This window comes from Agelaius tricolor, unplaced genomic scaffold (assembly GCF_023055355.1).
Source record: "Agelaius tricolor isolate 1412-34295 unplaced genomic scaffold, bAgeTri1.0.p SCAF_8, whole genome shotgun sequence".
Classification (NCBI taxonomy): Eukaryota; Metazoa; Chordata; class Aves; order Passeriformes; family Icteridae; genus Agelaius; species Agelaius tricolor.
Genome location: NW_027269268.1, coordinates 31,944,373 through 31,961,467, shown reverse-complemented (window position 1 = coordinate 31,961,467; position 17,095 = coordinate 31,944,373). Strand labels below are relative to the sequence as shown.

Here is a 17,095-nt window from a genome sequence, read left to right as displayed (position 1 = left end):
CTATGGATTTGAACCTGAGATAATAAAGGTAAATGCTGTGCAAGCTTTTCCATGTTGTTATGGAGTCACATCAGATCTGCAGTGCCCTGGGTCTTTCTTGAGCACAAACCATTCATCATCTGTTCTAGAAATGTGCATGAGAATGAGATCACAGCACTCTCTTGCAACCTCAGCTATTGTTAGAATGCTTGCCATGGGAACCAAAGGCTGATACCTTGAAGCTAACCTGCGCTGTTATTAATTTGCCTCAAATCTTCAATCACATGTCATATGTGCCTAACTTTTCTTTTCTTGCTCAGGGAAATACCAGTCAGGAGTAGATAAACCTGATCCAAAGACATGGAAGGCAAACTTCCGCTGCGCTATGAACTCCCTGCCTGACATAGAAGAAGTGAAGGACAAAAGTATAAAGAAAGGAAACAATGCCTTCAGGGTGTACCGGATGCTACCCTTATCTGAAAGACCTTCCAAAAAAGGTAGAGGGGAGAGCTTGTCAACATGAAATTCTCTTAGGAGCATTGTGTTGAGAAAAACACCTACTGCAGGTAGCTCAGTATGCAACAAGCCACCAATGCAAGCTGCACATGGTGCCCTGGCTGGCTGGGAAATGACTGAAACTTAGGAACAGCTGTAGGAAAATGGGCTGCATTCAGAAGAGAGGATCAATGAGATGTGATACCCCCAAGCTGTTGATATTTGTCTGTTAAAGCTGCTGGAGTTGTGTTCAGAATCTAGTCCCAGGTCTCCTTCAATCAAGGAATGTGATTAGGGGGTATTAGAGCTCAACACATTGAACTCAGTAGGGGTCATTCAGAATATGGGGGCAGACATTTTGGTATCTTTTTTCAAGCAAGGGTACAATTAAACTGGCTCTGTCTTGAGAGCAGTACACTCACTCAGAACACTAAACCACGAAACCACATTGTTAGTTACAAAGACCATGGAAAACCAACCCACAGAGCACAGTAATGGTGAAGTGGGAAATCATCTGAATCCCCAAATTTAGGAATTAAATCTCCTGCCTGCCAGGAGAAGGCCTAACCACCAGGTCAATCTCATGAGTATTTGGTTTTTTTCAAAGTAGAAACATAGCTTTATTTAGGTCTCATTAGCTTTCATATGGCTTCCTTACTGGTTTATGCAGTAGAACAATGGTTTCCTTAGTCCTCTGGTATCCTGTGTTGTCTAGAATTTTGGATTAAAAGATAACCTGCAAACCAGACACAAGGTGTTCCTCTAAAATCCAAGTCAGTTCAACTGTAGCTACAATTTGCTACTTTCTTAGATTGAGAAGTGAAAGGCAGATTTTCAGTTTAAGGTCAGTGTTACTGGCAATTATGAACCATGGCATTTTTGGGGCAGAATCATACTGTGAAAGGAAGATCAATGTGCAAAATGTAGAACATTTATCTTGAAACTGTTTTCAGTCTCTTGTCAATAATGTATTTTATATGTTTAAACACATTCCTCAGGACCATAACATGTCTCTTGGCAGTAGATTCCTGAAGGAGCTACAAAAGTTCATCTTTAAAGCTGAGATTCTGGAAACAGGGGCTGTAGCAGGAGAAGATTCTGCAGAAAGTCCAGTTACTGTAAAACCCTGACATAGTTTGGACCTCATATATATTTTCACATGCCCTTTTTTTGTGTCATGTGGCTAAAAATTTGTGGGAGCAAAAGAATCTGGCTGCAAACATTTCTAATTTTCTTTGGTATCATGTAGTAGAGAAAAGCTCCTGGGGAAAGCTCCTGGGACACATCTGTGCTGACACTGGGGCAGAGCTGAGCTTGCACCAGCAAGTCTGAGCTTCTGCATCAGGTCAGAGCAGGGGCAGCAGCACTAGGGTCTGCCAAGGTGCATAACATTTTGTGAAGGTCACATGCAGTATGGTTTTTGGGATTCCCAAGCCCATCACGATTGCATAAACCACTCTTGCATGAATTGTATTTTCTTACCAGGTTGCAACTATTTACAAAAATATTGGTTGAAGTTTATTGTGATCTCTTTTCACATTAAATCAATTAACAATTTCCCTTTTCCTGTAGCTATAGAGAAAGCATCAGAAATGTGATGAGGCATATATTTTGATTTTTCTTGCCTTTAAGAATATTTTTCTCCCCCTTTTTTTTTCAAACAGGTCTTGTTTTTTAATTTGTCATTCTTCCATATTTTCACTTTGATTTTTTGACTGCGGTTGCTTTCCTTGGTCCCATAGTGGTTCTCTTTTGTAGCCTTTTAAAAAAGAAACACAAACCCAGCAATTCAAGGTGAATTTTTTGCTGCCCAGGCCTTAAGAGAAGGGTAAAATTAAGCAAATGTGTTCTCCCTTAACTAGGAAGTCCTGCCATTTTGAGGCTCATTTTGGGGCTATTTGTTGGTGAATATAGAAAGTGTGAAGGATAACTCATGGCTCACAGGACCTTATGAAATCTTCCTTCTGTTGTTGCAGGAAAAAAGACGAAATCTGAGAAGGATGACAAATTCAAACAGATTAAGGTAAGAGGTGTCTGTTTAATGGTGCAAGAGCTTGTGAATACAATCTGTTGCAGATATTTTTTAACAACCCTAACTGTATGTTGTGGTGGGTACTTGCAAATGCTTGTGGTTTGGTTGAGTAACTACAGTTACCCAGGATGTTTGGGGTTGTTTTTCTTGAAATGTGAAGGCTGTTAAAGCCGTCACTTACGTCATCAATGGACACAGCCCTTGTGTTACAATGCCTGGAGGTTGGAAAACTGGCAGTCTCAGCAATACATTTGCCATTTGTTTGTCTCTGTAAGGAGAAATACAGTAATTAAGGAAGGAATGCTTCTGAACAATAGAGCTACCGTTTGGAGCAATTAATTTCTGTGTGTAAAGCACTGGAAATGCATTTTCATTTAGGCAAGGGTCAGAGCTGCACCTTGTGCTCATGTTTGTCAGTTAGAAGGCCTCAGCTGTGAAGCTCTTCAGTTGCAGCCTGAGATTTCTGCTCATTCAGAGCGTGGGCCCAGACTGATGTCTGCCCTCCCTGTGAGGCATGGTGTTTCCTAGCTTTCACACCTCTGCCAAGGGCCTCTCAAAGGTGGTCAGTATTACACACCAGCAGGAGCTAGTCCACCTTCAAATTTTTAACAAAAAGGCAAATCTCAGAGATTTCAGACTCTCAGCTTTCAGTAAAATTGGTGTCCTTGGGCTGTGTGTAGCAGCTGTGTCTACAGTGCAAGGGCAGCTTGGTCCCCTGCTGCTCACCTGTGAAGGGCTGTGCCACCCATGCCTGGGTTCAGGCTCTGCAGGCTCTGTCCAGCAGTTTCTCTGGGCCAGGTGAACCCAGAAATGTGGGGAAAAGTCCTCCACTGAAAGGGTTTGGAAAGCAGGTGCTGCCACAGCAGTTGTGACTTGTGCAGTTACGTGTCAGAATGCTATGACTTTTAAATTGTCTTAAAAGAACCACTTTGTAACTATCCTGTGTGGCTCTTACAGCCACATGTGCTTGTTATCAAGTGACTCTGATGGTAGCTGATGTTCAGAGGGAGGCAGTAAAACTGCTTTGGTCAGAGCAGAGCAGTGGGCCAGCACATACACCTACCTACCAGTGATACCTCCTGTTAGTTCTTGTGCTCTGAGCTGGGGCCAGGTAGTATTTCTGTCTGTTCCCTCATTCTGACAGAAGTGTGCAGTGGCTAGTCTGGATTTGAAGAGGTGCTCTTCCTGTACTCAGCCACTCTTAGGCTGGCTGTTGGATGTTGAAGGCTGTAGTAGTGAAGAAGGGTAGTAGGTGAATTAAAGCAAATGCACATTTCTGAGCATGAAAGCTTCTTATAATTGCTTTGCTTGGTGATGAGAATTCCTGAGATCCAAGTTGCATGTTTTGAATTGAATCCCTTACAGTTACCCTGAAAAATGTCTTTTAGTGGAGCCCAGTGGGAGGTTACTCCACACTTTGCCTGATAACTACAGTGGGGTGATAGCAGCAGAGGGAGAAGCTGAGAATATGAGCACAGATCTGCAAAGGGACTTCAGCATAGCAAAAGCCTTGCAGCAGCTTCCCATTGTTGCCACTGCTGGACCCTATGGGCACCCACAGCAAGTGCTGGTGGGCTGAGCTTGGGCATGGTGCTCAGGGCAGTCACTGCTTATCCCTGTGCCTGTGAGAGTGTTGGGCCTTACCAAATCCCTGCTCCACCTTAGCAAAGGGGCAAGCAAATCTCCCACCTCACAGGTAGGTCTCCTATCACTGGGCTTTTGGGCAAATTGTAATCTGTCATTACAATTCATTAAATTCTTTTAAAAGGAATTCTCAATAATGGGAAGGAAATGGAAATGTCAGAGCAGCCCAGATAAAACCAGTCTCTTTTGAAACAAAGAACTGAACTGAGGCTTAATTTCTACCTTATCCTAGCTGTAGCTTTTAGACCATGCAGTTCCACATTGAGAGTTATTTAAAATCCTAGTGACAGCTTTCTCCATGCATTTGGCTTAGGGTAGACATCTGAACACTCAAAATTTAGGTGATTTAACACCAACTGTGCCAGTATCCAAGTCTCTTTGTGGATCTGGCACCATCACCTGAGTTCTAAGATGCATATTTGTTTCTGAAGCTTGAAAGGGGCTACTAAATAAACTTCTCAGTAATCAAGCCTCAGTAAAGTTGAGCAAATGCTGCCTGCACAGTGTTTCCATGGGGGCTGCTGAGTTTGCTGTGAATTAAAGCAAGCAGCACCAGATACTCAGGGCTCCAGTGTGCAGCCCTAACCTATCTTTGCAGTTGTGACCCTCAATGGATCAATAGCAGCTAATTTTATCTTTTCAAGCTCTCCAAGTCTTTGACCTGTAGGGCAGCAGAACTGGTGCATCTCATCAAAGACCTAGTTGCCATTAACACTTAACTGTCCACCCTTCTGATGTGCCAGGAATGCTGTGACAGGGTGCTGTTTGCCTTGCTTTAGTGTCTGGGAAAGTGCTTGTGTTGAAGTGACAATTCTTTTTGGGTAGATCACAATCACAGCATGTGACATCCAGGAAAAAGCCTACCACAGTGCTCCCAGTATTTTGTCCCAAGGATAACAGTTCAACAGTACTGGGATGGGCTGGCACTGCAGGTCCTGAGGTTTACCTTTGCCTGCCTTTGATGAAATGCTTTAGAGCAGTGAAAATGAGCACGGTGTGGACAGTTCTGCACCTCTCTGTGGGTGAGCAAGCAGGGGACAAGTTGCAGCCTTGCAGGGCTGGTAGAGTAAGAACAGAAGACTTTAGACATTGTAACCAATAAACCTGTGAGAGAGTCAATAGTGGGGAGGAAGTTGCATGTGTAGAATAATCCTTTTAAAGAAATCCTGAGTTAATGGAATTAATTTTTTGGTGTCTACCCTGAAGGGATTTTTTTAGATTCCCACTCGAGTGTATCAGGCTTACAGAGAGGCATCTTGTGGAAAGCTCAGTCTGTGTAGAACAGGTGGTGTTTTCCAAATGCTGTTGCCCTGTGGTAATGTTTATGATGTGATCTAAAAGGCTGTATTTAGTGTAAACACTTTGGTTTGCTTTCAGGCTTGCTGTAGAGAAAAATTAAGGCTAGAATTTAGTAATTGCTGTACAGAAACTAAGACTTCCTTTTAGAGAGTGCAAAGAGAGCATATTTGGAAGGGACTGAGGATGAATATTAAATAGAGTACTGTTTTAAAGCAATGCTTCTTCCTTGTTTGTTTCAAATGTTAATCTCTTGTAGTAAATAGCTTGCTGCTTCCTTGCTCTCTGAAGGCTTACTCTAAATTTGAAGATTAAAAATAGCTTTCCTTTCAAAGCAAAAGATTTGGAAATGAATTAGTCCCAGTCTTCTCCTCAGAGAAATATTTGTTCTAAGACAGTGTCCTGCAGAGAGCAGGGGGTATATGGCAGGCAGAAGTGATGGGATTTATTACCATCTCAGAACAAAGAGATAAGATATCTCCTAAAATAAAGTAATCCTGACCCAACTGTACTGTTTTGATTCTAGCAAGAGCCAGTTGAATCATCTTTTGGGATGAATGGGCTAAATGCTGTCACTTCTGACTATTTCCTGTCCTCCAGTATAAAAAATGAAGTTGACAGTACAGTGAACTTTGTAGGTAAGTACTCCTATGCTTTTTTTACATACTAAGTACACAGGTGACTTCAAAAACCCTTCTGGTCTGCCAGACTTATCTTTCCATCAGCATTTTGCACTTCAGGGAATGCCACAGTTGCAGTCAGGTAGACCCATTTCTCAGCAGCCTAGGCCATGCAAGATTGTGGTTGCAGGCCAGCCCCACCATCTGTAGAGACAGTGAGCAGTACTGTGCCACTGGGGTGGTTCCCTTGACAGTAAAGCACTTCCAGGCACTCTCAGCTGGCTTCTCATGGTGGGGACTTATTCCACAGGATAGTCCTCAGCCATGAAGAGGCTGTAGCCAATGTCACATGGGAGTTAAATTGCAATCAGATGGCAGTTTCCCATTGCTTAAAGCAGAGGTTTGTATAGAATACCATTTTATTTGGGTGTTCAAACCAGCAGGCAAAATGTAGATACTTGGTTCTTTTCACTGACACCTCAGTTACAGAGATAGTTCTTAACATCACTGAGCTAATGAAAAGAATCATCAAAGGCTGCATTTAGAAACCAGTACATTAGAAATAAGCTGTCATCTCAGCATGTGAATAATTGGTCCTCAGTAGACTAATTGGACTGGGCTTTTGACAGCTCTTTTTTGGCTAAGGTTGTCATTGCAGCAAGAGCTCCTAAAAATATGACCCACATACTATTTTGTCTAGAATTCCATTTTTAAATATGACAAATATGTTAGTATTCTGCTTGGAAAGATGGCAGAAATCATGTGCAGTGACTATTTTTGATCCCCATTTCTTAGGTCACAGGGCTTTGCATAGTCATTCCCCTGAAGTACTTGTGTGGCTGAGGAGTTTGTGAGTAGTTTTGCTCTCTTTATGGCAGTTCATTTAATCAGCTGTTGCTTTGTAAGAGTAGTAGAACGTGCTCTTACTGTTATAGCTTGAAGGAGTAGCACCATAGTGCTATTAGTGCTTCCTGTTCACTGACTGAGGATCAGGTAGGAAACTGTCACCCAGTGTTGTTTAATTACTGAGATGTGAGGTGTGCTGCTTATCCAGACTGGAGAAAGAAACTGTTATTTAGGATTGCAGGAAGGATTTTAATGTAAACAGAGAGGAAAAAGTAAAATAGAATTGTTCTGCAGAAAGACAGGAAATCAGCCAGAGTGGATGAAAGGCAAACAGCACCTGCAGAGTTTCTGCCATAGGTGCAGCTCACTGGAAACTGTGGCATATTGCTCAAGTGAGCGGTAGTTTTTGCTGTGCATTTTATCTCTCAGGGTGGGTAAGAATTTGTCAGGTATTGAGGAAAGAGATAAAACAGTGCAGATGGCCTGCTCCTTCCCTGAGTGCCTTGCGCAATATTAGTCTCTCCCAGATAAAAAATTAACTGTATGTGCTCTTGCACCTCTCTCACCACACTCAATAAAAGCTGATTGTTTCAGAACCAGGAAAGGTGAAATAAAAGTGAAACAAAATATCTGAAACATAATTATACTAATTGTAGTGATCAACTTTTAAAAAGTCTATCCAGTATGTATGTAATTTTCTTTATGCTGGCATTGTTTCTTAAAATACGCATCTAAGTTTTGAAGATTTTCCAGTGGTAACCTGGCATTTCACAAAGCAAAATAATATGCAGCTTTTCCCTGGGAAAAATACCTGTCACTTTTCTTTTTCAAAAAGCCCTGTCTAAAGATAGAATGCCGTAGTGGATTGTGTGTATAGACATGTGCATTCATGTTTATTTATCTCAGTTCATGAAGGAATAGATGCTATCTTTTGACTTTTTCAAATGTAATAATTAGTATATTCAGGTTACTTAACTGAAAACCTGCAAGATCTGTTGTATTTCATTGCCTACGTGTTTTTCCCCTCATGGGTCAGGAAAAAAAATGGACTGTTTGAACAACACAGTGTTGTGTTTGTACAGAATTTAGCCTTTTGTTCCTTGTGAAGCTTTATGTTCAGTGAAAGAATATCTATAGTCTTTCTCTTGGGTAACCATGGTTTCAGGTTAGCCATCCTCTGAGATGGCTCCATCCCTGTGCATTCTTCTGATCTAACTCATTGGCTTTCAGTTCTGTACTGGATTAATGCATGTGTTCATAGAGCTGGGATTAAAGGAGGAGTTGTACAAGACAGGAAATTCTGTCAAGCAGCTTCAGACGAATGGGATTCTGGCTTTTACCATACTTTTGCTCTGCTCAGTAACTTCTTGGTACCTTGGTTTGTCAACCTTTTTCAAAAGGTTGTAGTGTAGAACAACTAATATCTGCAAAGCATTTCAGGACACTTGGAAAGCATCCATGGTTGCTTCACTTTGTAGAAATAAGTAACACTCCTTTGATATTAAATTTCATGTGCTTTTTTGGTATTAAATATCATGTGCCTGGGGGAATAGGAAACCCCTCAGTTACTAACTAACCATACTGTAGCTTTCTGTCACAAACTGTGGGGATTGCAGGTACAAATTTGTTTTCTGCATACCATCGATAGCATTGCGAGGGTCAGTGACAGTAGCCATCTAACTGGAGCAGAAGTTTTCCATAGATTCATGTCATATGTGCATCCGAGTCCCACAGTGTTTTGCTTGACCCCATGGCAAGGTTTTTGCATGCTGGTTCTGGTCTTCTGTTGTAAAGTTTACCTTAGAGCATTCAGAGACCATGGTTTACAGCTTGCTTGTTGAGGATCACAGATTTCCTTTAGAACTCTCACTGAAACTTATATCCCCTGAAAGCAGGTGGTGGGCATGGAAAAAAGTGCTGAGACTGTTGAAGACTCAGATACCAAGCAGGCTCTTAGAGGTTCAACAGAGTTGAGATGTTATCAGTAATCAGTTTTTTTGTTTCTAATCCCAAGTTGTAGGACAGCCACACCTTGATGGCAGCAGTGAGGAGCAGGTGATAGTTGCCAACCCTCCTGATGTTTGTCAGGTGGTAGAGGTGACAACAGAAAGTGATGAACAGCCCCTCAGCATGAGCCAGCTGTACCCTCTACAGATCTCCCCTGTCTCATCCTATGCAGGTAAGCAACTTGGTGTTTCTTTACACTCCCTTTTCTGGCAATGTTGGGAAGACCCTGGGAGAAAGAGGGCTCTTCCAGGCTAGCTAACGAAGATTCAGAAATGTGTACCCATCTGCCTTCTGAATTGTTAATGAAACTCAAAAATGCACAGTCCTCTGCTCATTTCCTTGGGAAACAACTTGACAGATCTCAGTTTGGAAATGTGAGCTGCAGGCTTTATCTTGTGAGTAATGGAAAAAGAGCATTAGGTATAATGCAGAGATCTTTTAAAGGGGGATTTTTAGTACAAATGACTTGCCCCCTGCCTTACTAAAGATCAAAGGTCTTTCTTGCTCTCTGTTTACTCAGTGTCTAGCACAGTGTGCAGTGCTAAGGGCTGCACTAATGGTATATATGCAGATATGGAGCTGAGGGCCTGGGGGGAGTGGATTTGTCTTGCTGCAGTCTAGAAGAGCCATGCAGTGACTGATAACAAGTGATCTTTCAAGCAGCAGAGCTGTGGACATCTGGCTTCCAACGTCTGCCTGCCATCTGGATTCTCTGATACCTAAAAAGAGGATGCGATAACAGGCTTCCCTCTGCTCCCTGTGAGGGTGGTTATGGTTTCCCTTTTCATCTGGCCCCTTATTTTCTTATAACTGTTAGGAAGTCTTTGGCACTCATTTATCCCTTATGCAAGTCTAACAGAGTGTTCAGAAGTTTCTAGGGGTGAACAGACACAAATGTATGTGTGGACATGCTATATAGAGTTCCCACGATCATATAAGTCTTATTTCTTAGGAGTGTGAAAAAAACAAATGTGACAAAGCCACATTTGAAAGTAAAAAGGTTTCAGATCCAAACTGTCCTTTCTGTTTTAACATGGTGCTAATTTGCAAGCCTTAGGAGACTGGGTAAAAACACAAATGTCACCTTTTAAGGCAAATTTAAGTATAAATAGTTCTCCATGCATTTTATTATTTTACGCATGGTTTTGCCTTTGACTTATTAGGCTGAAATTCTTTCCAGACACATTTTTACAAAGTATGTATTTAGTAATTTTTATCTTTGGGTCCTAGTGAATTGTATGATGTTCCTTTGGATTGTGTCCACTGTTAGTCTCACATATGTTGATAAACAATTATGCTTTCCAATGTGTTTAGTCTGCAATGACCAAAGCATTTAGAAGACCTTTGCAAAGCATAAGGCAGGGAGATAGGAGAGTGCTTAAATTTATTAGCAAGAGGGAGACAAGGGCCTTTGAAACATCTTTCCTCTTTACAAATGCATCTTGGAAAACTTTTCCATGTCTGCAAACATGACAATGATGCAATCTTTTATCTTCAGCTACAGGACGTAAATTCTTGAAATGCAGACAGAAGTCACTGTCTTGGTTTGGAAGTCATGGTGGTTTCTTGGACTGGAATGATAGAGAAGGGTGGTCTGGTGACCACCTTGACATGAGCAAATCATGACCTACCTGCCCTTAGGTCATTGCAATCAGCCTGCATAAGGAAAAAGATTGAAGTACTTCTGCTATCCCCTTACGCTGTCTTAGTACCTTGGTGGCCTTCAATTGTCTTAACTTATACCTGGACCTGCTAGCCCAAAACTCAGATAAGAGTTTCATGTCACTGGCATGCTTTTGAGCACATTTCCAGGCAGCTCTTGATGATCCTGACTGCTGTAGCTAGAGGCCAGTAAGAAGTGAAGTACTGCAAGGTTCTGTCCTGGGGAAAGTCTTATTTAATATATCAATGAGCAGAAGATATGTTGGAGACATGTTTGTGAGCTTCAAGGGGACACCAAATAGGGTGCACGAGTTTTTTTGAGGGCAGAGCCATCATCCAGAGAGTCTTGGAGAGATTGCAGGAATGGATCAGCAGAAACCTTATGAAATTGAGCAAGGGCACATGTGAAGTCCTGTGCATTGGAAGGAAGAGATCTTTACAGCAAGAGCAGGGGCTGATGGTATGGAGAGTCGCTCTGCAGAAAGTTGGGCAGGCAGTGAGTGAGTGCGAGACACCAGAGCACCTCAGCCACAGGGAAAGGCACCAGTTTTCAGGAGCATGGCCAGTAGATTAGGGAAGTGATTATCCTCCTCTACTCCACACTAGTTGCACTACTTTAAAAGTACTGCATCCAGTCTTGAGCTCCCCTGTCCAAGAACCAAACAAATGGGAGCAAGTGCAGAGAAGGGCTATGCAGGGTATGGCCTCTCACTCTGTGAGAAGACAGAGGGACTGGGGCTTGTTCAGCCTGGAGAAGAGATGGTTTTGAGGACTTCATAGCAGCTGCCTCTACTGCAGGGATGTTCCCAAGAAGGCAGAGCCAGGCTCTTCACAGCCAGTGCATGGTAATAGGATGAGAAACAGCAGGCTAAATTGAAACAAAAAATATGGTCCAGCTGAATATAAGAAAAAGTATCACCTGTCCTTCACCACAAGGACAGTCAGGCAGTGGAGCAGGATACCCAGAAAGATTGTGCTGCCTCCATCCTCAGAAGTTTTCAAGACCTGAAGGGATGAGGCCCCAAGCAATCCAATCTAGTCCTGTAGCTGGCCCTGCTTTGAGCAAGAGGTGGGGCTGTAGACTACCTGAGGCCTTTCCAACCTGAATTGTTCTATGAACCAGTTTTTTTTTAAAGGATGTATTTGCTCTTGAGGCTGGAGCAAGGACAGAAATCTGTGTGTTAGAACCCTAAAATTTCTAGGACACTCTTGTGACTATTTCTGCTTTGTCTTGCTCCACACAGACCTGTATAGAACCACAGGAACTTTGGCCCTGTGCTTGTGGTTTGCTCTGTCAGGTGCTACTGGCTGAATGGCAGGAAAGAGTATGACCATAACAGCTGTGCAGGAACAGTTAGTTGAGCTCTTCTAAAACAACAACCAAAAAAAGTAGCCAGATATGTCAGCTGTCCTACATAAATCTGGTTTATTTCAAAACACCCCTGGTTCCTTTCTGAGGTAACTCAGGCAAATGACGTGAGTCGCCCATGTGAGTTTTTTCATATATCCGCTGATGTCTATGAAATCCTTTTGGCTCTTATTACCCAGGCTTTTGTCAATGTTTGACACTGATTCAAATGCCCTTCTTGATAGAAATAGCCTCTCTAACTTTCCATGCCTGTGTGGCCAGCTTCCCTGGCTTTGCTAACTATAGTGCTATCTCTTACTCAGCATTTTGTTATGTATAAACACCAAGGATGGATTCCTTTTCAGCTGCATCACTCTGTTTTTGTTGTGACATGCTTCTTCATGTCAAGGAATATCTGTTACTTGTCTCTATGTGTATTCCTTCAATTGATTCTGTCTTCTTTGTGTGAATTAATTTTTCCTCTCCTCTCCCCAGTATGGCTTAATTAGCCAGCTTAATCACATTGGCACATCTTTCTCTGCCTGGGTCAGTGAAGGAGAAGCCCTGCGGTGCATGAGCTTCACAGGGCATTGCAGCTTGATTTAATGTTTTGGACTGCTTCTCTGCTTACTGCACACTGTGGTGGAGACTCTGGCACAGGAGAGGTGCTGGCTTTGGAAGCAGCAGTCTGGAGTAGCTGGGCTGGAGTAAAAGGACTTTGGGTACAGTTTAGACCCTGGGGGCTGAAACAGTGGTTCAGCCCATTGGTTTACAGTCTCCTGCCTAAACCTAATGCTTAGCCAGGCCTTGAGAGGATGGCAAGGTACTGCCAGTCTCTCTGACTGAGAGGATGGCAAGGAGACCTTGAGAGACTGCCAGTCTCTCTGAAGGTGTGCAGGGGCACAATCCATGAGGCATGATCCATGCACTCTTAGCACTCACATTATGTCCAGTGCAGAGCATGAGACTGGGCTCTGGGAAGGCAGAGTTGCAGTGGCTTTGCAAAGCAGTTTGCATGGACTGAAATGTATAACACAGAGCTGAGGGTGAAAACTGGGGCTTCAGAGCTCTCTTGCCTGCTGTGATAATTCATCACATCATTCCCTGTATTGTGTGATTTCTGTGTTCTTTGTGGATGAGCCCTGTCTGTGCAGGGCTCAGGGGGTTGGAGTGCTGGTATCCTGATAGATGCCATGGGTTATCCTCCCAGGAAACAGGACACAGTGGTTCAAAACCCCACAAGCTGAAGAAAACCTGCAGTCCAGGCCTCCACTGGATTAGTCTGGGAACCAGTGGCTGTGCTGAAGGCAGCAGCCATCACTGCAGACTGAAAAGAGGGGCTTCTGCCCTGTCTCAGAGGCATCTGAGGCACAGCAGTCTCAACCACTCATGGGCCAGGAGCCTGACCTTAGGAGACTTGTCTTCAGGCACACACAGGCTTGAAAATACAGTAAAAATTCCTGGATTTCAGGCTCTTCTGCAAGCGAGGGCTGCAGCTGCAGGAGGATGGCTGTTCCACTGGAACTGTGCTCCTGTATTTGTGCTCTGGTTCAGGTGATGAGGGTGAGAGAGGCCATGTGCAGTGGGGACAGGTGATGGGGCTGGAAACTGTGGTATTGCCACTTGCTCAAGTGAGGGGTGAAGGGTTGAGAAAGGCTGGGGAGTGGTAGCAAAAGCAAAACTATACCAGCTGTACCAGAGTATGTCAACAGTAATAAAGCCCCAGAAGTGACAACAAGCCCTTGAGGTGGCAGGCTGAGATAACAGTTAATGAAACAAAACCACATTTATCTCCTCTAGGATGGAGTTGTTACTGATTTTGCCAGGAGATAAAGATTTGTACAGAACTTTGTCTGTTGCAGGGCCTGGAGTGACTGTAGAGGGACAAGGGAGAGGGGGCATCCCCTGCTTGCTGGAGATTCTTCCCAGAAAGCACATATCTACTTCTTCCCTCTCTATTGCTGTCTTTTCCAGAATTTGGACATGTTGACTGTGATAACCATGTGAATTTACCCCAGTTGTTCAAGGCAGCTGTGCTGTCTAGCCCTGCTGTGGCAGGGTCTCCATGCTTCTCCATTGTTTTCTGGTTGTTTGACTTGACTCTGTTTGCTTCCACTTGTTGGACATAACTCAGGCCTCCTGAGCTGGAATTTGTTACTATAGATAGAACAGCATGAGTTTCATTTTTGTTTCTATTTTGTTTGACAGAAAGTGAAACAACTGACAGCGTTCCAAGTGATGAAGAAAATGCAGAGGTAAGTGCTTTCTGGATTTTTAGCAGTTTGGACCAAGGTCTCAAGATCCATGCCCTGAGATATTTTTGCCCCTTCTCTACTGCAGCTCTGTCTACCAGTGGAATATTCATTTTGGTAATAGCTAGGGAAGAAAAGCAGACCAGGAAGGTTCAGGGGAGACAGACATTTGGATGATTGTCACAGAATTAGAATCTCTACAAATTAACTTTTCCTCATCTGTCCAAACAACAAGAATAGTTTGCACAATAAGATGTTCTGCAGTGCCATCACCAGTGCCAGCTAGTATGTTAACATGATGCATTGACCTTGCTGGGTAGTGAGTATTTTATCTTGGTTGAAAGCTTGCTCACTTTGTTTTCCTTAAATGGCATGTGAACTCATATAACTGGAGGAAATGCTTACACTTATAACTGAAATGAAGCTAGAATGTTTGAGGTAGGTAGGGCAGAAAGCTTTCCTGAGCAGTCATTTGAGTATTGCTGGGTGAAAGGAATCCATGGAGAAAATAACCTAAGCTGCACATATACAAAAACACCACTTGCCTTTTATTTTGGGGCTGCCATCAAGGCACCAGACCTACCAATCTCCATGTGTACTTAAAGGCCAAGTGAAGCTCATTGAGGGCCCTTGGATGCCCTGTGCTCCAGCTGTATTTTTGCATAAGGCCTTTTGCAAAGCTCTCTCCTGCTGTGTCCCTCACCAAAGGCTCTCTGAACCCTCCTTCTCGGAGGACCACCAGTTGTATAACAACACAGCTAACCCACCTGGTCTCTGGTGCCTTGGCTGGGGTGGTGCCCATATGTAGACTGCCAGTAGTGACTCCACAAACCTCCTCCAACAGAACATGCCATTGCTGCATCTGTGGTGGGCAAACAAGATGTGCTCATCTTCCCTTGATGAACTTCCCTGTGATGAGGGATGCACTGTCAAGTGACACTGGTTTCCCAGCAGCCTCACATGTATTGCTAGCTTGGGTAGTGTTGGGTCTCTGTGCCTGCCTCTTGGCAGGAAGATGCTCTCTCTGGTAACAGAGGAGACACTACCATTTGGAGTTCTAAATGTCTGTATCCATTTTTGTCTCTGGCATCCTGGGAATAAGGTCTTTATTTTCCATTCAGAAGAGCAGATAGTGCCCCTTGAGTGCTGGAGAGCTAACAAAATTTAAGCACATGACTTCAGAAAAGGAGAAATGGCTGACATCTTAAGCTACTGGCTAGAGGCTCAGGCTCCTAGAGGCAGGATAATTCCTGTGCAATATGTGGATATTTCTATCTTCATCTTGTTACTTGGAGTACTTCATGAAGTTGTGTTCATTTACAGTCTTCCTTTCTTTCTTTCTTCCCCCATTTCTAGGGACGACTTCATTGGCAGAAAAAAAACATTGAAGGCAAACAGTATCTCAGCAATCTAGGAATGAGGAACACTTCTCATATGCTTCCCAGCATGGCAACTTTTGTAGCCAACAAGCCTGACCTCCAAGTCACCGTCAAAGAAGAAAGCTGCCCACTGCCTTACAATAGCTCCTGGCCTCCTTTCCCAGACATCCCTCTGCCACAAGTCGTGTCCACAGCCTCCACAAGCAGCAGCCAGCCAGACCGTGAGACACGGGCCAGCGTCATCAAGAAAACGTCAGACATCACTCAGTCAAGAGTCAAGAGCTGCTAAGCCTTTGACAGTGTGGTTTTTTAGCTTTGTTTTGTTTGGTTTTGTATTTTACGTTTCTCTAAGAGAGGTTCATCCCTTGACGCACACCAGACAAACCCTAAGGTAAAGCCTTGGCAATAGAAAACATTGCAGCGTCTGACTCCAGTGCCGGAGTGGTTTTAACTCAGGACTCCAGCAGTCAGTGTGTATACCTGAACCCATCTTTCCAAGGTTGCTACATAGGAAAAGAACCCAAGAACTTTGGCCCACTCGCAGGTTCCAGTGTTTCATAAGAGGACCAACCGACCACAAGGGAAGTGGTGCTGCTGCGCTTCTTGCTGTCAAGGCTGTGATGGAACTGAAAGCCTCAGAATGGGAGAGAAAATGTGAACTAGCTGGAATATTTTTAAATAAAGAAAAATCTATTGTGAATATTGTACATAGTGCAGTACTAGCAAAGTTGCAGTCTGCTTCTGCACCTTATTAAGAAAGCACTTACAAAAGGCCTTTTATTACCTTGCTCTACTTAATGGCACATTGAAGGTCCCTCTCCACCTGTATTCTTTTCCAAGGCTATTCTTGCTAAAGTGTCTTTAAAGAATAGAGGAAGGGAAAGGAAACTAAAACTTTCCATGTGGATTTCATATGTTCTGAGACTGCTTTCATCATGTTTGTTTCTAATCTGCTATGCTTGAATGCCGCGTGGTACAATAGAAAAAAGAAAAGAAACTTATTACAGAGATATTATGCAAATTCCCAGATTTAAAAAAAGAAAAATACTCTAATTCTAACCAGAGCAAGCTTTTTTATTTTTTATACAGGGGAATATTTTATTCAAAGTAAAATTCTAAAGTGAATATAATTTTTTTTAATCTTTTCTACAGCAAAATTTATAATTTTAAGATTCAGTCCTTGGTTATCAGCAGTTATGACATCCTTGTGGCACATTTTTTTTTAATTTTGTAAAGGTGAAATAGCTTTTATGAGCTCATGTAGCAATCAGATTATCCTGTGGATTGATAATAAATATGGTATATAGTTAAATTTTTAATAATCCTCTTGTTTGTCTCTCATTTTTAATCTTTCAGAAGCCCCAGATGGCATGGGTTTGATAGGTGAATGTGACCTCTCAGAGTGAGCAATTGGCATAAGCTGCCTGTGCAATTTCTGGAGCACCCATCCAACAGGATGGGAAGTGCTGCGCTTGAGGCAGCTCAAGGTGGAAAGAGCAACTAGAACTCAAAGGTGATTTATTCAAGTTTGGCCT

The 17,095-nt window shown here is 43.0% G+C and overlaps 1 protein-coding gene across 5 annotated transcripts in view; it reads left to right on the top strand.

Annotated features, from left to right (window-relative positions):
- IRF2 (interferon regulatory factor 2) overlaps positions 1 to 16,882 on the top strand; it is a 38,408-nt gene extending 21,526 nt beyond the window's left edge. For all 5 annotated transcript variants that reach the window (XM_071432189.1, XM_071432184.1, XM_071432187.1 and 2 more), the window contains 6 exons: positions 300 to 476; positions 2,451 to 2,497; positions 5,973 to 6,084; positions 8,927 to 9,091; positions 14,138 to 14,184; positions 15,538 to 16,882. In XM_071432189.1, coding sequence (XP_071288290.1) covers positions 300 to 476; positions 2,451 to 2,497; positions 5,973 to 6,084; positions 8,927 to 9,091; positions 14,138 to 14,184; positions 15,538 to 15,849 — 860 coding nt within the window. In that variant the 3' untranslated portion in view covers positions 15,850 to 16,882. The remainder of the gene's footprint in view (positions 1 to 299; positions 477 to 2,450; positions 2,498 to 5,972; positions 6,085 to 8,926; positions 9,092 to 14,137; positions 14,185 to 15,537) is intronic.
- The last annotated feature ends 213 nt before the right edge of the window (positions 16,883 to 17,095 follow it).